Source organism: Podarcis raffonei, chromosome Z (genome assembly GCF_027172205.1).
Source record: "Podarcis raffonei isolate rPodRaf1 chromosome Z, rPodRaf1.pri, whole genome shotgun sequence".
Classification (NCBI taxonomy): domain Eukaryota; kingdom Metazoa; phylum Chordata; class Lepidosauria; order Squamata; family Lacertidae; genus Podarcis; species Podarcis raffonei.
In genome coordinates, this window is record NC_070621.1 from 3,881,028 (window position 1) to 3,904,211 (window position 23,184).

The following is a 23,184-nucleotide window of genomic DNA, read 5'->3' on the forward strand; positions in this document are numbered from 1 at the left end:
GCTTAAACAAACTTCATTTGCACATAATGGTTATATATAAAGAGGAAACACATGGGCACTCAGAGCAAGCTTGCAGTGAGCTGTTTGGCTCACAGTTCATGGTTTGGACTCAAGGGAAACTACATATATGAGTTAATATGCAATGCTAAGCTAAACAATGGCTTACCCCCCAGGTAGCACAGCACCAGCAGGACCAGGGGAGGAGCAAAGAGGGTGCAATTTTTGCTAAGTACTCGCAACCATGGCCATTCACACTTAGCATTATGCGCAAACTGGGCCACTAGCAGATTTACATATAGATGAAAAAGCCTTGGATAATATGGTCAATTATTACTACTCCTGTTGTTTTAGGTGAGATGCTTTTAACTGCTTCTTGTCTAGCTGTATTTAAACTGGTTTATTCCAGGATGGTTCCAGTGGTAAACTATATAGTCTCTTGAATATAAATATGCCACTTTTAAGATGCCACAAGATTAACAGGCTAACAAGGCTACATCTATGGAATTTGAACCTCTGATAAGAAATACAGTGGTACCTCAGAAGTCAAATGGAATCCATTCCGGAAGTCTGTTAAACTTCCAAAAAGTTCAGAAACCAAGGCACAGCTTCCGATTGGTTGCAGGAATCTCCTGCAGCCAATAGGAAGCTGCATCAGACGTTCGGGTTCCAAAGAACGTGGGCAAACCGGAACACTCACTTCCGGGTTTGCGGCGTTCGGGAGCCTAAACAGTCAACTCACAAGGTGATCGGGATCCAAGGTATGACTGTAGACAGAAAACAGCTTCTTTAAGAGAAGGTGGACAGCCCTTTCATGTGTTACCAGTGTATAACCCTTGAGTATATCTCATTCACACACACTTCCCACAGACCATATGACACACACCACTTCTGGCTTTCAGTCTGAAAGCATCTTCAGGTTTTATTGCCTGGCTGCAAGGAACCATACAATAACTGAAAATTCAAGAGCTGGCCATCCCTTGGGTATACAAATAAGTAACGATTAAGAGGCAATCTAATAGCCATCTTCAGATATTTGAAGGGCTGTCACAGATGATGGAGCAAATTTGCTCTCTTTATTCCAGGGGGTAGGACCCAGACCAATGGACTTGAATTACCAAAAAAAGAAAGAAAAAGACTAAATATTAGGAAGAACTTCCTGATAGTATGATAGGTGTTCAACAGTGAATCAGATTGCCTTAGAAGGTGATGGAGTTGCTTTTACTACAGAAGTTTATAATCAGGGGGGTTGTAGTTGCAGATTTCCTGCATCAGCAGAAGGATGGACTAGATGTCCTTTGAGATCTCTTCTAGATCTATGATTCTAAGATAGACAGATCAGAAGAACTTGGCTTTTACCTGATTGACCATGCCATTAAGCTGTTCAGACAGCTGGCGGAGACTATCTGCCAATGAGAGGGACCTAAAAAAGGAACATGACACACAACAAACATCTGTAATAAAGTAGACATTAAGAACAATCCTCATTTTTAGTGACTGGAATATGATGGAGAGAGCAGGAGAGAATACAGAGAGAAGCCTCTCACCTATTTTCTTCCAAGGCATTTTTATGATCAGTGTCACAGATCTGTGAAATAAAAAAGATACATTACTGTAGTAGAAAGCAGAAACACAAATATATGGATATGTACAAGCATGCATATGCACAGATATATGTAACTCCAAAAAAAGACTGGATACACTCCTCTCCTTCTGAGTGACACCTCACAACATCTACCATTGCTTTATTCCCCAACGCAAGAATGAAGGACCTGCAGCCCTCCACATGTTGTTGGATTCCAGCTCCCATCATCCCTGCCCATCAGCTAGGACTAATGGGAGCTGGAGTTCAACAACAGCTGGAAGGCCACAGGTTTTGCATACCTGCCCTGAGGACTGCTTCAACATAGGATGCACAAAACACAGCACACCTAGACTTCTATACCATAGCACATGGGTAGGCAAACTAAGGCCCGGGGGCCAGATCAGGCCAAATTGCCTTCTAAATCCGGCCTGTGGACAGTCTGGGAATCAGCGTGTTTTATTTGTGGGGCATAGCAATTTGTTCATTTCCCCCCTCCAAAATATAGTCCGGCCCCCCACAAGGTCTGAGGGACAGCCCCCTGCTGAAAATGTTTGCTGACCCCTGCCATAGCACAATTCAAGAAAAAATACTTAATAAGCTTCACATATTTAATGCTCAAGCAAAGGGTCGGGCTGGTTGTCTATCACTTTGTTTTGTTAGGAATTTTTCAATTAACACTTACTTTTTTAAAAATATAGAAATATTCATTACTTTAGATCAGGAATGGACAACTTCAGTACACAAGGAACCACAGAGGATATGTATCATGAGTCAGAGGGCCACAGCTCACACACATTAATATAAATTGCATATAAGCTGAACAGACAGGCAGAAGGTGCTAAACCAGTTGGTTGACACCATCAAGTTATTCCTATCTTGAATTTATTACCTAAGAAGAAGGAAATTAGAAGTCAGCCTCAGGGCTTGGCAGATATGGAAACAGAGTAGACAAATATTTGGCTTTACTGTTGCCCTTACATTTCAACCATCTAGAAGAGATGTACAATAAATGTTAAGATGTGAAAGCTAATCTATAGGCTACAGGAGAGAGCTTAGGGGGCCACAGTGCCCAACACGGTGCCCAACTGTACTCCTCTTACCCTTCCAATGAAACTACATTCAATCAATGGCTGAAGACTGAGAGATGAGGAAGGAATGTATTGTGCAACCTAAATCTAAGTGTTCTGTATAGCCAATTCCTCCTATAGTTGCATACTGACAGGCCAGTGCTGGTAACTGTCTGTGTTACCATCACCTCCCCACTCTTTTGGGAAGTATGCTTTGCTATATATTTCAAATACACACACACACACACACACACACACACACACACAAAGTTATCTAGGGTGTTCAGTGTGGGGGATGCAAACATTGACAAACCTGCAACAGCTGCATGCTACCAGGACTTGGAGCGGCAGAGCTAGGCAAACTGTTGCTGTTAGACAGCATGTGGACACCAGCAGCGAGTTGTTCAGCATTGTGAGCGGAAACATCACCATCACAGTATGCCTGTCACAAAACATACCATAAAGATTACAAGCACCATGCAGGTGAGGGGGAACCCAGATGAATACAAGCATGCACCATTTCTAGAAGAACCTGTCAAACCTAGAGGCAGATCAGCGGAGGAATGCTCTCCTCAGAACAATATACAAAAAATGTACATGTACCAAAAAAAAAGCTAATCCTGTGAACTGTCACTACCTGCTGGAACTTCTTGCAGAAATCAGTTCAATGTTTTTGGGGTGATGCAAACATGGTGGGCAATGCCAACCTCAACATGGTTCATGTTACATTGACCCTTTACTTTTGCAAAGTGCATATTCCTGGGAAGACAGCTAATCAGATAGGGATGGAACAGAATGAGTCACTATACACACCTAGATTGTATAGTGGGAGTGGGGAAAACGTTTCTCCCAAAGTGTTGTCCGTGGTTTCCAAGACACCAAAGTCAGAGACTGGCAACCAGGGACCAAATTTAAACTGAATGTAAAGACCTCAATGAACTGGTGCACACTAACCCTAATATCCAAAGTTATTAAATATCCAAAGAGATATATCCCAAGTCCCCAAACAGCTCATGGATGTTCTAAACCAGGGGTTGGCAAACTACGGCCCAAGGGGTTGTTAAACCGCCCTCCGGCCCTTGCTGCCTGCTCAGTCAGTCCCCGCACGGAGTTAAACAGGTGTGGCGCGCCGGTTTAGCTCCGTGTGGGGACTGCCTTCCAGGAGACAGCCACAGCTTCCTATCAGCTGCAGGAAGCTCCTGCAATCAATAGGAAGCCGCAGATGCCTTCTCCTCTGCTACCATGGCTCCGAAAGCCAATGGGCAAAGAGCGACGGGCATGTGCGCATGTGCATGGGTGCGCGCAAGCTCTGGCCCACGGGCAGAAAAGTTTGCCGACCTCTGTTCTAAGCATTAGAGAAAGAGAAGATGCAGCAAATTTGAGAAAGTGGCCAACAGGGCTGGGAGGGAGAAAGAAATAAAGTGACTCAGTTCAGATATAACACCATTCAAGCATTAGGCTCATTTTTGGGGAGAAGATCCAGAGTTGTTTTGCTACTCCTCTGGTCCTGCTGCTGCCACACTGCTGTGAGCAACATGTCTGAACCCAGACTCATGGTTTATCTTGCTCCAGACAAACCACAAATGGTTTGTCATGTCATATAACGAACTTGGGCTACAGCTTGTGTTCTGTCTGCAGTAAAATAAATCATGAATCTGGGTTTGGGCATAATACTAAACCAAACTAGCAGCAGCAAGACCAAATGAAGAATAAAGCAACTGTCAACTCCCCTGGAACCTGCATGTTTGCTTATCCATGGTAAGCCATGATTGGCCACTGTGAGAAGAGGATGCTGGACCACATGGGCCTCCAGCCGAACCCAGTAGGGCTCTTCCTATATATTTTTATTACCATGGAAATTTTAAGTATTGCTAGAATGGCTGGTACCCACCCACCCTTCCCTGTGCAAGCATCTCTAACCTTCATTTTATCCTGGCACTTTTGTTCCCAAGAACACATACAGGGGACAAAGAGACACATTTGTTAGATCTTCAAATACGCACTTTGTCCTTTGACACATTGTACAACTGTTAATGCAATCAGCCTGCCAAAGTGATAAAAGCTCATTCTCAGACAAAAATCTCTGAAGCCTATAACATGTGGTAGCCTCAAGAAAATAGATCACACATTGGTGACTTGGACAGTGTGAAGGTCCTAAGCACCCCAACACCTCTGAAGGTACACGATTTTCCTTCAGGAGCTATACTGAAAGATTTCTGTTCTGCCTAGACCCAGCAACAGAGGTTGTGCAAGCACAAATAACAATATTATCTCAGTTGCCAGTATTCATCTTTTCTGCCCAGTAGAGTCAAATAAGTATTCCAAGGTAGCATTTCACTAAATCTGACATTCTACCAAAGAGTTCAGGAACCCTCCTTCTAGTTAAGAGTGCTCTCAGGGTGTCGATTCTACTGCACAGTGAGCAGTCCAACATGTTGTTGTTGTTTAGTTGTTTAGTCGTGTCCAACTCTTCGTGACCCCATGGACCAGAGCATGCCAGGCACTCCTGTCTTCCACTGCCTCCCGCAGTTTGGTCAAACTCATGCTGGTAGCTTCGAGAACACTATCCAACCATCTCGTCCTCTGTCATCCTCTTCTCCTTGTGCCCTCCATCTTTCCCAACATCAGGGTCTTTTCCAGTCCAACATAGCAGGGATCAATTAAGTAAACCCCTATTGGTAAACTTAACTGGAAAACCTGAATCTTTCCATCTTAAGTACCTCCTTGGATATATGTCAAATGATACTACCCTGGGAATGGCTAAGTTCCTCTCAGAAGTAATAAGAAATAGAAACCAACATGGTCTGGATAAAACATAGTGACCGCCTTAGAATCCTTTTCTTGTATTTCTGTTTTATTTTGCTTCTGAAAATGTTTTTGTGGGTCTTTGGACCAAAATAAAGAATGTGTGTGAGTTAGGAGTGTAACACCCTTAAAGGACCTACTGTATCAAATACTAGCCATATTCAGGCATTCACCTACTGCTGCCATGTACATATTAAGGGTTCATGTCTTTAGAGCAATGGACCCTGATCATGTACCATCACACACTGCTGTTGGAGCCTACACACATAGGGCAATTTCTCTTCTACACATATGCCTGTATACACAACAGTGTGCAGACAGCAGAGGGAGAAGTGGTGATACAAGGGCAGGGCCAGCAGGCATAGCAGTTCTGCTCTCCCGCTCACTGGATTGTTAATCACATGGGCAGAAGGTTTTACACTGATCTCATATATTGTCACAAACTGTGATATAAATTAGTGCAGAGAATCAGCATGGTGTCAGACTAAGACTCGGAGACCTGAATTCAAATCTCAACTGAGTGACTCTCGGCCAGTCAGTCTCTTTTAGGATTGCTGCAAGGTTAAAAGGGTGGGTGGAGAACCATGTGTGCTCCTCTGAGCTATTTGAAAAGCACATATATAGAAAAGCACATAACTAATACATTCCCCATTTCCCTAGTGAAAGAAATGAAAGCTTGTTCTCAGCTCCCCAGATAATTCATGAACCAAAATTTGGAACTCACTGGCTACATAACTGGATTGAAACATGTCATTCTGTGGTAGCATATCACTGAAGACAACTCACTTCTACCTAAAAGAGTATTTCTCCATTTCAAAGCAAAAAGCTTCAATCTGGCCACTATCCCAAGGGACATTTTCACTGAACAAACACTGTTTCATCTCAAGGGAACAGCACTTCTTTTTTAACCACCATTTGGCTTATTCTAAAGATTAGGGCCAATATTTCTTTTACTGTGTAACAGTCAATCTGCTTAGGATAATGAGGTATCCTGAAAGATGAAGCCTTTTCCATAGTGGTAGCCAAATGATGGAATAGCCTCTCCAGAGATGTATGCCTAGCACTGGCCAATTTCAGATGGGAAGTGAAGGCTATGGTGTTCCAGAACAAAGTTTTTAAGGTACATTGACTCTTTGAATGTTGTTTTTAGACTACTGCTATTTATATATGTATTTATTTTTATATCATGTTTATAGCCTATTTATTATAATTCGCCAGGATATACTGAATACAGAACTCTATTATTTTAAAGTTACAGCTGGAGAACTGAGACTGATTGACTTTCAATGGTTAAGACAGACCTAGACTCAGGTTTCCATGCTGAAGTCCAACACTTTCTTCATGAAGCACACGTCCTCATGAAATATCATCCTCAGAAATAACTGAAAGATTGACTTTATACCAGACACGGGGAATGAGATATTGGACTCCTAATTCGTATCAGTGCAGGTAACAAGAGGTGACAGGAGCTGGAATCCAACAACACCTGAAGGGCCACAGATTTCATATCCTTGCCCTATACAATACAAACAACAACAACACCAGCTACCAGCCTAACATCCTCATAGGCCATCCAGCTTCATAGGAAATAGGCCTTGTAATTTTTACAACCGTTGCATTTCCTGCAGGAATGTGCAGCTTTCCATCTAAAAAATCCACATACAGTATTTCCTCATAATAGGATTTTGAAGATAACACATCCCTTTACTTTCCACCCCGATCTTGTAACCAATACAATATGGTTATTTTGATGCCTGAATTCAAATGCAACAGTAAGTTGAAATGGCACCCACAAAGTTAATGTAAATGTTTGGTGGGCATCTGCCAACACCAAAGATAAAGCTAAAGCTTTAAAGGAACATAGGAAGGTGCCCTTTACCTAGTCAGATCATTGGTACACCTAGCTCAACATTGCCCACACTGACTGGCAGCAGCTCTTCAGGAATTCAGAAAAGGGACTCCCTGGAGATGGTGGGGATCAAACCTCGTGTCTTCTGAATAAAAAGCAAATGCTATATCACTAAGCAATGGTAATAAAACAGCTTGCAGACAGTTGTTTATTCCCAACTTATTTTGATATTTATATATTTTTCAGGGGGGAAAGCTAATTATGTTTATTATTTTTAATTTATTGCATTTATCTATCACCGTTTTCTCTAAGTACTCAAGGTGGCACACATGGTTCTCTCTTTCCTTATTTAATCCCCACAACAACTTTTTGAGGTAGGTTAGGATGAGAGACAGTGACTGGCTCAAGGTCACCCAGTGAACTTCATGGCTAAGTGTAAGATTTGAGTCCTGGTCTCCCAGGACCTGGTCCAAGACTCTTAACTACTACACCATTACTGGCTCTCTGCTTTCTAAAACATGGCAAGAGTGTGCTTTAAAAATACTCAGATGCAGCCAACTCAAGCAGACTGGTTTCTATTAGACCCAGCCCTTTATTTTTAATTGAATTCAACCTGGGTTAGCAAAGTATGCAAAACCCAGTTTTCCTAACAGTCCTTCGTAAGACAAGGAATAGGAAGACTCTTTCTGCCTAGGTAAATCTAAATGTGTATTACTCCTCAGACTGTATCATGTGTTCAAATTTCATTGCCTGTCAAACCATAAGTTGGCATGATTAACCCACATGGCTTATCCTCCAGTTTGAATATAGATGAGCAAGAACATGCATTTCTGAGATGAGGAGCTTCTACAACAAACAAACAAAACCCACTAACATGGGAAAAAGAAGATCACAAGCGAAAAGGAAGTCAAGCCCAACCTGCAGTCCACAGTGAACAATGCTACTTATGCATTCATTCACTATCACCTTGGAAACAGTAGTATTGGGGGTGGCAATCCCTTCAGATATGCTTGACATTCCAAAACAGCTGCTTTAAGCAAAGCAATCTTAAAAATCCAAGAAGCAACCCTTCTTCACAATTGTAATTTGAGCCACATTAAGGGAAGTGCACACAAGAACAACAGTGGGGGAGCAGGTTAAAAATAGTTCAATGTTAATGATAGCCAACAACATTCACGCAGCTAACAACAAGTATGACAAGTATCCCAAAATCTGTTCCACCCACCCAAGAAACCCTAATTTGTAAATAGGAACTGAATCATGCAGTATGGACAGCAAGCCAGTTGGACAGATTCTGAATGCTGCCTCACCTTCCTCTTGTCCAATGAAGGTATGGCTACCCCATTGGAGCGGTTAAGGTCTGACACCAACACCTTCAGAATGTTCTGAATCTAAAGGGGGTGAAAGAAAAGTGGAAAGAGAAACAGCTGAGAAAAGGGACAGAATGAGAACATTGTTCAGCGGGTTCCTGAAGCCAAAGGAACAAGAAAAAGGAAAATGGCAGAGATCCTAATACCAACAAGATGGGAGTAACTTGCTTGCATGCAATCTGTTTAGGATAAAGATGTAACTAACGCCTTCACTCCAGCAGTATATACAAACTATATACTACTATTCCTTCAAAACAACCAAGGAGCCAAATATTTCTTTCTACTGAATTTCCCATCCTTACTTATCTATTATCAACTGATTATTGTACTTATACCCCACTTCTGTCCAATGAGTTCAAAGTGTTTGTAGTACTAAAGAAAAACACACAGCCTTCTTCAATTTTTTACAGTGTTAAAACTATCTTCAAACAGAAGTAGAAGCAAAATATTTTGGAGCATTTGAAATAGTTAAGTAAGCCACTCACGTTTTCAGGAGACTCTCTGCCATCATTAGTTGGTGTCTCTGGTCTACTTCCTTCTTTGCCTTTACGTTTCTTCTTTGCTCCAGCTGCTGACCCAGGGCTATTCTTCTGTTGATATTCCTTCAGCTAAGAAAAAGAAGAAAAACCTGAAGTCTAACTAATTAAACCTTCTACACTGAAAGCTAAGAAGTAAAACAGAAAGAGCTGGAACAAAAAACACAGTAAAAACTGATGAAGAAAAAGACCCAGAGTGATTATTGAACTTGGTGGTGTACAGAATGGTTTACAAACCACATTAAACTATAGTTTAAAAGAAACAATGGTTTGCTGTGATTAAGCAGCATGCTAGTGCATGCTGCTTAGAAGTTCCCACAGTGCTCCTTCTATGCACCTGCTGCTACTGCTCTACAAATGAAAAAGGCAAAGTCTGGCTTCTCATATCATCTGAAACTGCATTCATGGTTTGCTTTCTCCAAACAGACTATAATGGTAAGCTAAGAACAAGCCTTGGTTATTGCTCATGGTCTCTTTGGAGACCAACAAACCAGAATCCCAGGTTTGGACAACAAAACAAATCAGACTCTGGATTGTTTCAGCTGTAATACAGCAGCAGTCAAGGGAGGGGTGGAGGGCTGTGTGACTGAGCAGCCTGCAACAGCACACTACTGGTTCACACGAAACAATAGTTTGCTTTAAACTATAGTTTAACTATAGAAAACACAAACCTGTTTGTTTTCTAGAGCAACTGCAAGCTAAAGACAATCACACTGTAGAATGAAAAACCCCTTGGCATGTTAGTCCTTTTTTGTGTTATGTGCCAGAGGGTTCAGTTTCACTGATCTAGTTAAAACTTTCAGAAACTCCCATTTCCTATTTCATCTCAACTAAACCTCGCAATAGTGGCAGAATGCAAACCCCATCTTGAGTCAATCAATAAATTTCAGAGTATTAGAGTGGTCAACAGGGAACTTCATAAAGCATTCTGCAACTTCTGAGTCTGTGGCAATACCACCAGGTTCAAGTTTCAAACCTTGCAAACACTTGCAATATAACTAGCTTACAATACACTTAACCAGTAATTACTGACAGTTCAAATGGTCACATAACAAGAATCTGGTGATATTACCAGGAATAGTTCAATTTTAAAAAGAATATTTTCCATTTCTTAAGCATAAGCATCTTAAGCTATGGAGAAAGCACACAAGCAAAATTGGAAAAAAAAAATTCAAATTGCTAGGTGCCTGGGCAAAAAGGCACCTGGGAGTTTCCAGACACACCCACAAGGGAAGGTTAAAAATCCCACAATGTATTACATCTTACTTTTAACCATCTGCACTTCAAGGTGCTTACTTGTTACAGAGAAGTTACTTGTACGAGCCCAGTCATGTTGACAACTAGGCTGTTAAGAACAATTTCTCTGTAGCCCATGATGAACTAATTATGCTGGTTTGGCTGTCTGTGGGATTTCTAAACCTGGTTGTATATATAAATTTAGCACATTTATTTCTTCAATACATTTAAGCTATAGTGCCAGATATTAAAAACATGATACAAATTGGGTATTTAATTATTATTCAGTGTTCTGGTTTATGAAGATATACATATTGTTGTTCATATCCCTAGGCTCAGGATGTGAATAAAATTTGCTCACTATTTTTATCCATACAATATCTGTGTTATGAAGGATCACCTGTATTAACACATCAGAAATTGAGGCAGGTTACTTGCCCAAAACATGCCTCAAAATATGAGTGTAACGTGAACTCAAATCTCCCACTGCTAAGCCAAAAAATATGATCCACAAAATCATGACAAATCAATTTGGCATTCAAAAATGGAATTTCTGAAGGCCTAAATCCTGTCTAAGTTGGCAACCACTGCTCTTGAACATTATTCAGAAGACTAAGTTCTCTATTCCCTTATATTCATAAACTCAATTTTAACTGCTTTCTACTCTTGCCGATCAGAAGGTCGGTGGCTCGAATCCTCGCGGCGGGGTGAGCTCCTGTTGCTCGGTCCCTGCTCCTGCCAACCTAGCAGTTCGAAAGCACATCAAAGTGCAAGTAGATAAATAGGTACCGCTCCGGCGGGAAGGTAAACGGGGTTTCCATGCGCTGCTCTGGTTCGTCAGTAGTGGCTTAGTCATGCTGGCCACATGACCCGGAAGCTGTACGCAGGCTCCCTCAGCCAATAAAGCGAGATGAGCGCCGCAACCCCAGAGTCGGTCACGACTGGACCTAATGGTCAGGGGCCCCTTTACCTTTACTCACATATCTATCCAGTGTGGTCATGTTGATAACATGGGAGAAAAATATTGTTCTACTGAGATTAAGAGATGTACTGGCAAGTGGTATCGATGCAAGCGCTACACTTTTCTTCAAGATAGAAAGCAGAAATCACTACACCGTAGATCCACTGTTATAGTTAAATCAGGCCTCAAAAATCACTTGCTGGAAGTGATGTCAGCTAAGCCTTTCTGGAACACTCTTTCATGCACCTTCTGCTAGCTGGTCATTTTCTTCCACCTCCCCAGCTTTCCTACAAATTTATCACTTTGTGATAGGGAAAATGTAGAGGGAGCTCATAATGAAATTCAGAAGCCCCACCCCCTGAACCACCAAATTATGACTTCCCAGCAGTCTTTTATAAATACCCACTAAGGCCATCATAAAAAAATATTAGAGTAGCTCTGAACAAGTTGTTTCCTCCCAAGCCGAATTCTCACCAACTACATTTGGCCGCTTAAGGATGTCACTACTGCAGCTTTGAAACAATCAGCTTTTCAATGACAAATTTTAAAAGACAGAAGGGCTACTGTGTATCAAATAGGTTCATGTGACTAACCTGGATATACAGTATTTGCACAACTGGCATGTGTTTAGAGGCATCATCACAACCATTCTATTGCTAGAAATTAGTGCATGCCGTACATAGATGTGCATTTTGCCTAAATGTTTGGACAAATGCCTAGAATGTTCTGCAAACTGCACCCAACTTTCCTACCTGAGACGGCAGCTTCACAGTGATTCATGGTATGGCTGTAACTGCTTTTGCAATAAGGGTGGGTGCTCTTTACTGCCCACACTAAATGGATGCAGTCCCCCTCCAACCAGGTGCAAAGCTAGGGAGAGCACCTATTTTCGACTACTGATTATCTTATGTTCACATACAGGTATGTGGAACAACGACAGCTTAACATCTACAAAGTGGAGGGTGATTAGAGTAGAGTAGACAACTATTCTGAGGACAGGTTATAACAATGTATAAAAGCCATAGCAGAAATTGGTAATTGAACAGGTGATGTGTAGGGAGAAGGGATGAATATATTTTGAAATGATAGTTGGAAAAGTTATTTTATTGGAAGCAGCAAAGGAGGGAGGAAAATAGAGGGGACATTTGGGGTGGGTGGGAATCATAGAATCATAGAATCATAGAGTTGGAAGAGACCACAAGGGCCATCGAGTCCAACCCCCTGCCAAGCAGGAAACACCATCAGAGCACTCCTGACATATGGTTGTCAAGCCTCTGCTTAAAGACCTCCAAAGAAGGAGACTCCACCACACTCCTTGGCAGCAAATTCCACTGTCGAACAGCTCTTACTGTCAGGAAGTTCTTCCTAATGTTTAGGTGGAATCTTCTTTCTTGTAGTTTGGATCCATTGCTCCGTGTCCGCTTCTCTGGAGCAGCAGAAAACAACCTTTCTCCCTCCTCTATGTGACATCCTTTTATATATTTGAACATGGCTATCATATCACCCCTTAACCTCCTCTTCTCCAGGCTAAACATGCCCAGCTCCCTTAGCCGTTCCTCATAAGGCATCGTTTCCAGGCCTTTGACCATTTTGGTTGCCCTCCTCTGGACACGTTCCAGTTTGTCAATGTCCTTCTTGAACTGTGGTGCCCAGAACTGGACACAGTACTCCAGGTGAGGTCTGACCAGAGCAGAATACAGTGGCACTATTACTTCCCTTGATCTAGATGCTATACTCCTATTGATGCAGCCCAGAATTGCATTGGCTTTTTTAGCTGCCGCATCACACTGTTGGCTCATGTCAAGTTTGTGGTCAACCAAGACTCCTAGATCCTTTTCACATGTAGTGCTCTCAAGCCAGGTGTCACCCATCTTGTATTTGTGCCTCTCATTTTTTTTGCCCAAGTGCAATACTTTACATTTCTCCCTGTTAAAATTCATCTTGTTTGTTTTGGCCCAGTTCTCTAATCTGTCAAGGTCGTTTTGAAGTGTGTTCCTGTCCTCTGGGGTGTTAGCCACCCCTCCCAGTTTGGTGTCATCTGCAAATTTGATCAGGATGCCCTTGAGTCCATCATCCAAGTCGTTGATAAAGATGTTGAATAAGACCGGTCCCAAGACAGAACCCTGTGGCACCCCACTAGTCACTCTTCTCCAGGATGAAGAGGAAGTCAGCTTTTAAATTGAATTTGTAATGATTTGGTGACAATTTGTTAAAAATTATGGAAAATCAATAAAAATAATTGGCAAAATAATAATAATAATAATAATAATAATAATAATAATAATAATAATAATAGGCAAAATGGAGGGTAAATGTATTGCAGAATGTGTATGCTATCTAGATTCTCATCCCAAATAACGCAAGAGTTAGGGAATCTGGGAACAGATTTTAAGCCACAGATTGACCTCCCTGCTATAAAAGTGGATACAGTGGTATCTCTGGTTAAGTACTTAATTCGTTCCAGAGGTCCGTTCTTAACCTGAAACTGTTCTTAACCTGAAGTACCACTTTAGCTAATGGGGCCTCCCACTGCTGCTGCTGTGCCGCCGCGGCACGATTTCTGTTCTCATCCTGAGGTAGAGTTCTTAACCTGAGGTACTACTTCCGGGTTAGCGGAGTCTGTAATCCGAAGTGTTTGTAACCCGAGGTATCACTGTATTCTGATACTTCTCAAAGACACTAGAAGGTCATTTTCCAGAGAAGAGCAAAATAATTCCCCATGGAGGGAAAGGTGGAATAAAACCATTTTTAAAATTAGGTTAGCATTCACAATAAAACTGAGGTACTGGGGAGAAATGGCTATTGTTAGATTTTCCGTTTTACTTCTCTTTTATCAATAATTACTTTATGTTTTTCCAATATATCAATCACTACAGCCAGCCCACATAATATCATAGTATATTTTGCAATTTTGATTATTACTAGAATAACTATTTAAGAAGTTTGAGGAAAAACACTTTCTGAAACTGTGAAATTATATTAAACTAAACTAAGATTGAGGAGAAAGAATGATGGCAAGAACAAATCCTTCCCCAGGCTTTCAAGTGGTATGTCAAGGATCACACCCACACCACACATTTAAAGAATTCTTAATCCACTTTGACAGTCATGGGAGGATCTTGGGAACTATAGTGCCTTGAAACTGCAGCTCTGTGCAGTCAGCACACTTAGCAAACTATACTTCCTATGATTCTTTGGAGGAAGGCTTGACTGTTAAAAGTGGTAGAAGAGTGCTTTAAATTTCTTCTTCTTCTTTGGGGATCATTCATGTGACCTAGACATTTAACAGGTGATAATCTCTCCCAGGATTCCAATACACATACATACACTGATTAAACCCAAAAAGTATGTTTCTCTGAATCTGTAAGGGAGAATCCCCTTCCATGCATTCAAAGGATGTGTCAAAGATGTTTAGCAAGGGAGGGATTTCCTTCTTAAACATCCAAGATATGTGGGGGAGGGCGCTGAATAAATAGGGGTCTCCACACCCCCACTAAACTTATAGAGATATCCTTCCATGCATGTAGGAGACATATCCAAGTTATTAATAAAAGAGGGGCCCACCATTTCTTTCAGGCATTCAAGTGGGATGTGTCCACTTTGTGTCTAAGAGGAAGATCTTCCTCAATGAATCATTACAGAGGACACCCTCCCATGTCTTCAAAGGTGTGTAATAAAGAGGTCTACACTCCACTCTCTCTAAACCTACTGGTACATCTTTTACCAGGAATTCAAGCAGTGTGTGTCTAAGGTATTTAATATTAGAGTTTTCAACCCCACAAAAATTATATTCAAGGGGAAGAGTATACCTATATAAGAGAAGTCTATCACACACACCCTAAGCATGTAAAAGTAAAAAGGTAACGCAAACACAGGTGGACAGACCCCTTCTATGGCTTCAAAGAGTAAGTCTGAAGTAAGTAATATATGCATTGTGTGTGTGTGTGTGTGTGTGTGTGTGTGTACTGTCACACTGACAGTACAATCCAAGCAATGCCCAATCAGGTGTAAATCCTATTTAATTCAATGGGGTTTACATTCGGGTAAGTGAGGTTAGGAGTGCTGCCTAACCCTTTGCAGGGGAGCTTCTTTCAGGCATTCCAGGACTACTTATAACTTAGGTGTTTAGTTAAAGTGGGAGCTGTCTCCTATGCATGGGGTGTGTCTAAGCTATGAATAACAGAGGGTCTTCTGCCCCCCCTGACATACATGAAGGATGACCCTCTCATGAATTGAAGGGATATATCTGACGTGATTTTAATAAGGGAGGGGTCTCCCTCCTCCATTAAACCTACTAGAGGGCTGTCCTCTTTCAGGTACTCAAGAGCTAAAGTTGAGGTATTTAATTGGGGGGGGGGGCATTTCTCATGCAAGAGTTGTGTCCAAGATATGAATAAGGGCCTCTCCACCACAAACCCTAAACTTTTCCATGGGGACCCATTCCCATGACTTTAAGGGGTGTTTTAATAAGAGGGGGAAGGGATCTCTTCCAGGCACTCAAGAGCTATATCTGAAGTAGTGTATTTTAATTTAAGGGGGGGGGAGGGCAGTCTCCCATGCAAGATGTGAAGGTCCGCCCAACACACATGGAGGACCCAATTTCCCATGACTTCAATGGGTGTTTTAATAAGAGGAAGGGGATCTCCCTCCCCTACTTCATCCTATTACAGAAGGCGTTCTCTTTCAGGCACTCAAGAGGTATTTTAGTTTAAAGGGGGGAGCGATCTCCCATGTAAGACGTGAGGGTCTTTCACTCCTACACATACGTACACACACACCGCTCACGTGGAGGACCCCCGCTTCCCATGACTTCAAGGGGTGCTCTAATAAGCAGGGATCTCCCCCTTTAAACCTATCACAGGGGGCGGGGTCCTCTTCCAGGCGCTCAGGGGCCGCATCTGAGGCGGATTCCTTACTAAGCCTATACTGAGGCGGGGCGGGGGTATCAGGCATCTCCGTAGCTGGGGAGGGGGAGAGCGGGGAGTGTCTGGAGCTGGAGACAGCCCCCCCCCAGTGAAGAAGGCCCCGTCAGCTGTCGCCTACTTCCCCCTCCTGCTGCTGTTAGTTGCTGCCTGAGAGGGAAACGCCGCCACCCCCACCTCTCCCCCCTCAGCGCTCCGGCCTCGCCCTACCTTCTTCTTGGCCGACGCCAGCTTGCTCTGCCTGCTGCCGTCCGCCATGTCTGAACCGGGCCCGGGCCACGTCAGCCCGGTGTGGTACGAAGGTGGGTGGAGAAAGAGGGACGAGAGCGAGAGACACAGTGAGGGAAGGCCCCGCCCGTGCCCTGCCGTCTCAGTCGCGCGAGGACGGAAAGAGGGAGGGAGGGAACGCCGCACTGCGCAGGCGCGGCCGTGGCAGCTCTTGAGGCTCAGCCGGCGAAGGGAAGGCGCATGCGCACGGCTCTTCCCGCCGTTTTCGTCCCCCGTTCTCCCAACGATTCTTTTTCTTCCCCACCTGTTGGTTTTTCCCTCAGAGGGAAGAAGAGCCTTTTTATCTTAAAGTGCCGTTTGTAACTCGCCCTCGAAACAAACAGCTTGTTTATTAATAAAATTACTTCAAAATGTCTTTTATAACTTTCGTTCTGAACAAACAGCCGCGAAAACCCCAACCTGGGGTTTTTGCTTGTTTGTCTATTTGTAAAAGAATTATTTATATGCCACAAATATATAAAATCGGTTTACAGCATTATGAAGATTTAAAATCACTCAATAAAATAGTAAAAAGAAGTTAGAAACAATATTAACACATTTTAGAAACAATATTCACACAATATTAATACATTTTCCCAAAATGCTGCTGCTGTTTACTATATTTTAGATTACCTCATAAATTTATGATTTATAGCAAGGGAGGAGACTTAATCAGAATGGGGGCCACATTCTCCTGTGGGCAACCTTATGAGGGTCACATGCAGTGCATGGGGTCAGAAGCAAAAGTAGGTGAGGTAATAAATGCAAATTTTTAACTTTGCACTATAGGCTGGTTCCTACTGTGATAGGAATTTTGAGGTCTTAGATATATGGTAATTTTCATAAGTGTACCAACTAAGCACATACATAGATCAGCACCGGAAGGCCAACCTGGAACCATTTTGATTCCTAAACTGAGCAAATGTTTTCTCTGCAAGGTCAAAGTGGGAAACCTCCCCATTGTCTCTTTCCTCACAAATCCTGTCTTAAGGACACATTTAAGATATGAATAGGATGTGAGCCTGTGACCTGGCCCAGGAACTAAGTATTTATCATTACAAAAGACTGGCCAGGCTCCCCAGGCAATCCAATCTAGGAAGCAGGGTATCCAATCAAGTAACCTACCAGACAGGAGATAAACAACAATAGGAGAAAAACAACATTCAAATTTCTGTTTTAGACCACCTTTGCTGTGATGTAGGTATGTTTCTGGGGGCGGTCTTGATCTACAGGATGGCAATTTCAAAAGTCTTTATAAGGCCTTGCGCACCATTGTTCTGGGTTCCTCCTGCATTCCTGCGGGTGAGGGGAGCACCCTGTTGCAACAGCTTTAATAAAGATCAGGCTTACTAGCTGCTTTGCTTCTCAATATTCTCTGGTTGGCCTCTGTTATTTTCTCCTACCAATAGAGAACCTAACGTAAGGACTCCATATGGGCTCTTGGATACCCCATACGGGAAAAGGGCAATATTTGTTTACAACACTACTCAAAAGACATCCAGACAAGCAAGAGTTCAGGGACACCAATTCTGTTCAGGCAGAGACATTCAAGAGGGTGCAGAAGAGGGTGAGAATGGGAGTGGCAAGAGTCCTGAGGGCCAGGTAGAGGGGCACAGAGGGCCACATCTGGCCTCCAGTCCTGAATTTCCCCACCTGATTAATACATTTTTAGTGAGCCTACAGTATTTATTATACAGTTAATGCATGACATTTTCTCCTATGGAGCTGATCATACTTATACCGAAACATCCCTCTTTCCATTCATTTTTCATTTTCATATTTAATTCACAATAAATCAGTATTTCGGTTATTTCAGCATTTGATGCATCAGTGATATATTATTTAAAAGCCTGGAGAAGACATGCCTTTCAGCTGTTGAAGTAACTTTTTGTGCTGACTGAGATTGCATTTTTGTTTTTATTTTCTTCAGATAATTTCCACTGAGTTTTGTACAACAGTCAGCTCAGGTACAAAGTAGGAACAAAGCAATACCCCTAACCTGCTCTCCCACCCCACCCCACAGAGCAGCTCTTTCTCTCTCTTTTTTTGAAATCATTTTTATTGTTTTTTCAAATACAAAGTTATAAACAAAAAATCAAAAAGCATATTCATATAGATTCCTCCGAATCTCAGGACTCCCCCCCCCATTCCTTCCATGGGGTCCCATTTTGAACATTTAATACTGTATATTCTTTCATACTTCAATTTTTATATCAAACCATGTTATCCATGGTAATTTTTAAACTACAAGTGAGATTAAAATCCTGCTAATGTTTCCATCTGCTTACAGTGGCCTCCTAAATAACTTATATATATATATTTTTTTTATATAATATTTTTATTAAACAATTTTTATATTAACACAAACAAGACATACATAAACAAACAACGAACAATAATAAAACAAAAAACAAGTACCATTTCATGACCCAATTTCTTAAACCTTACTTCCTCGACTTCCTCTTGCTTCCCGTTTCTGTATTCCAAGTTCTTACAATTATTCAGCGAATCTTGCCTTATTTTGCTATAAGCTTATGTTAATCATCCTTATTCTCTTTATCTTAACCATTGCTAATAGTAACCATTTATTTTAAACCCAACATCATTCTAACTGTCATTAATTTTATAGTATTTCTTTAAGTAGTCCTTAAACTTCTTCCATTCTTCTTCCGCCGCTTCTCTTCCCTGGTTTCGGATTCTGCTCGTCATTTCTGCCAAACCCATGTAGTCGATCACCTTCATCTGCCATTCTTCCAGTGTGGGTAAGTCCTGTGTCTTCCAGTACTTTGCAATAAGTATTCTAGCTGCTGTTGTAGCATACATAAAAAAAGTTGTATCTGTCTTTAACACCCCCTGGCCGACAATACCCAAGAGAAAGGCCTCTGGTTTCTTGGGGAAAGTATATTTAAATACCTTTTTCAGTTCATTGTAAATCATTTCCCAGAATGCCTTAATCTTCGGGCACGTCCACCAGAGGTGAAAGAATGTACCGTATTTTTCGCTCTATAACACACACCCGACCATAACACGCACATAGTTTTTAGAGGAGGAAAATCCTTAGGCATGCCACCCGTAGGCATTCCCTCCATAACACGCACAGGCATTTCCCCTTACTTTTTAGGAGGAAAAAGGTGAGTGTTATGGTGCAAAAAATACGGTACCTTCCTTTTCTTTACATTTCCAACATTTATTATCAGGCAGATGGTAGATCTTTGCAAGCTTGACTGGAGTTATGTACCACCTATAAATCATTTTCATTATATTTTCTCTTAAGGCGTTACACGCCGTAAACTTCAACCCGGTGGTCCACAACTTTTCCCAATCAGCAAACATAATGTTATGACCAATGTCCTGTGCCCATTTAATCATACTTGATTTTACCATTTCATCTTGTGTATTCCATTTCAGCAGCAGATCATACATTTTTGACAAATTCTTAGTACTGGATTCTAACAGTTCAGTCTCTAATTTTGATTTCTCCACCTGGAAGCCTATTTTACTGTCTAATTTAAACACTTCATTTATTTGATGATAATGTAACCAATCTCTCACCTTCCCTTTTAACTAAATAACTTATATTCCCCCCCCTTCTTTCATAAAGTTTTTGTCCTCTTGGTTTCTGAGTTTTCCATTCAGTTTTGCCATCTCGGCATAGTCCATCAGCTTGGTTTGCCACTCCTCTCTGGTAGGGACCTTGTCTTCTTTCCATCCAGCTATTAACTTCTGGGCAGCTGTTGTTCCATACGTAAAGAGTCTCTTCTTTTCCTTTGGAATATTAGTATCTGTAATTCCTAATAGAAATAATTCTGGTTTCTTAACAAAAACTATTTTAAACATTTTCATTGTATATCATCTCCCAGAAAGCTTTTATTACCTTACAAGTCCACCACATATGATAAAAAGTACCTTCTTTTTCTTTACATTTCCAACAAGTATTTGTAGTTGTCCTATACATTTTGGCCAACTTGGTAGGGGTTAAATAGCACCGGTACATCAATTTCATAGAGTTTTCTTTCAAAGCATAACATGCCGTAAATTTCAAATCTGTTTTGCATAACCTTTCCCAATCTACTATCTGAATATTATGTCCCAGATCCTTTGCCCAGTGTATCATTACTGACTTGACTTGTTCATCGTTTGTATGCCACTCTAAAAGTAAGCTATACATTTTGGACAGTAATTTAACATCATTTTCTAGCAGATCTTTTTGAAATTTTGATATTTCACGACTGCAACCGGAAACTGTTTTTAACCTGAAGCACCACTTTAGCTAATGGGGCCTCCTGCTGCTGCCGCGCTGCCAGAGCATGATTTCTGTTCTCATCCTGAAGCAAAGTTCTTAACCCGAGGTAATATTTGTGGGTTAGCGGAGTCTGTAACCTGAAGAGTATGTAACCTGAAGCGTATGTAATCCGATGTACCACTGTATTTAAAAAATATAGTTTAATTGGTGAAACTGTAACCAATCCGTTAATACATCCCTTATTTTATCTTTTAGCTCTTAATCAATCCAGATTGAACTCATTACTTGCTTACATTTCTATACACTGTGATAGGAATTTTGAGGTCTTAGATATATGGTAATGTTCATAAGCGTACCAACCAAGCACTTACATAGATCAGCACAGGAAGACCGACCTGGAACCATTTTGAATCCTAAACTGAGCAAATGTTTTCTCTGCAAGGTCAAAGTGGGAAACCTCCCCATTGTCTCTTTCCTCACAAATCCTGTCTTAAAAGGTAAAGGGACCCCTGACCATTAGGTCCAGTCGTGACCGACTCTGGGGCTGCAGCGCTCATCTCGCTTTATTGGCCGAGGGAGCCGGCGTACAGCTTCCGGGTCATGTGGCCAGCATGACTAAGCTGTTTCTGGTGAACCAGAGCAGTGCACAGAAACGCTGTTTACCTTCCCGCCAGAGCGGTACCTATTTATCTACTTGAACTTTGACGAATCCTATCTTAAGGGCACATTTAAGATATGAATAGGGTGTGAGCCTGTGACCTGGCCCAGGAACTAAGTATTTATCATTACAAAAGACTAGCCAGGCTCCCCAGGCAATCCAATCAAGTAACCTGCCAGACAGGAGATAAACAACCACAGGAGAAAAACAACATTCAAATTTCTGTTTTAAGACTGCATTTTCTGTGATGTAGGTATGATGTATCTGAGGGGTAGTCTTAGGTTACACCCCTTCTGTATGTATGATGTTTCTGGGGGTGGTCTTGATCTACAGGGTGGCAATTTCAAAAGTCTTTATAAGGCCTTGCGCACCATTTTTCTGGGTTCCTCCTCTCTCCTGCGGGTGAGGGGAGCACCCAGTTGCAACGGATCAGTAAAGATCAAGCTTACTAGCTGCTTTGTTTCTCAATCTTCTCTGGTTGGCCTCTGTTATTCTCTCCTACCAATAGGTAACCTATATAAGGACTCTATATGGGCTCTTGGATACCCCATAAGGGAGAAAGGGCAATTTTTGTTTACAGCAACACAAATAGTGGTACAGACACACTGGTATTCCAAAATAGATAGAAAAATAGGCTAAGTCACAGCCACATAAAACTTGCGAAAGAACAATAAGTTGTTGTATGTGTACATATTCCTGGGTTTCCCTGAAAGGCACCCCCTCCAAACTTTAAAACAATCCTAGACCTGTGTATAATTGGTACTGATCTACTATGTTCCTGTATGTTGATATATTCAATAAATGGGTACCAAAGAGCAACAAATTGGTTTGTCTTCCTTTGTCCTTTTGTCACCTGAACTTTATGGGGAAGGCTGTGTTTATTTTAATGTTAACTTCTGCATTTGGTTTGAGTTTAGAATGTTGTTTGCCTTATATCGTTGTTTAATTTTGTTAGCCATTTTGGGTTTTGTTGGTAAATAAGACAGGAAATACATTTTTTTAAAAAATGAATAGAAAATCATAGTTTTCTTGCAGGGTTTTCACAATATAGGATATTGCCACCTGCACAACAGTAAACGTTTTCCCCAAATTTGAGCCACATATCATTTACAGTTTTCCTTCTGCTCACAAAAAGTACCCTAAAAAACAAATACCACACCTTGGACAAAGCATATCACAAGTAAACCAAATGGGTTTTACAGGTTGGCTCCTTTTTTGTCCCCGTCATTGTACAGTAACACATTGGAGTAATTTGTGTTATTTAATTTTAATATGCTCTTTTGAAGCATTGGTTTTTTTGTTTCATTTTTGTTTATTATTATTTTGAAATTATCATCAAGATACAATATCAGTCAAAACATAACATCAATAACAAAAAGAAAACAAATAATTAATTACATATACAATAATAAGAGCAAACTAATAATGGCAAACACATTCCAAATAATCTTCATCTTAGCACAATCATCTAGTGGAGCTTAGGTGGGTATCATATCTTGTTGACAAGGTCAAAGGCCTTCATCAGGTCTATGAAGGCAATGTACAAGGTGCATCTCACAGCAGTATAGCTATCCTCAGAAACAAAGGGAAACTGGGGATATCCAATTAATTGTTAAAATCCTGGAATCTCAAACTAGTATGCCTCACACCTCCAGCCAACCCCTTACAGTTTACACAGTGTAAAGCCA

The 23,184-nt window shown here is 41.4% G+C and overlaps 1 protein-coding gene across 7 annotated transcripts in view; it reads right to left on the minus strand.

The window, feature by feature from the left end:
• The window catches only part of GOLGA2 (golgin A2), a 47,060-nt gene extending 30,327 nt beyond the window's left edge, over positions 1 to 16,733 (minus strand). For 2 of the 7 annotated variants that reach the window (XM_053373533.1, XM_053373532.1), the window contains exons 1-6: positions 16,539 to 16,733; positions 9,159 to 9,281; positions 8,614 to 8,694; positions 2,963 to 3,091; positions 1,545 to 1,585; positions 1,357 to 1,420 (exon numbers count right to left, since the gene is read on the minus strand). In XM_053373533.1, the coding sequence (XP_053229508.1) occupies positions 1,357 to 1,420; positions 1,545 to 1,585; positions 2,963 to 3,091; positions 8,614 to 8,694; positions 9,159 to 9,281; positions 16,539 to 16,586 (486 nt within the window). In that variant the 5' untranslated portion in view covers positions 16,587 to 16,733. Of the gene's footprint in view, positions 1 to 1,356; positions 1,421 to 1,544; positions 1,586 to 2,962; positions 3,092 to 8,613; positions 8,695 to 9,158; positions 9,282 to 16,538 lie in introns of those variants that run through there. The other 5 variants (XM_053373539.1, XM_053373537.1, XM_053373534.1 and 2 more) reach the window with 4 other exon arrangements.
• Between the last annotated feature and the right edge of the window lie 6,451 nt (positions 16,734 to 23,184).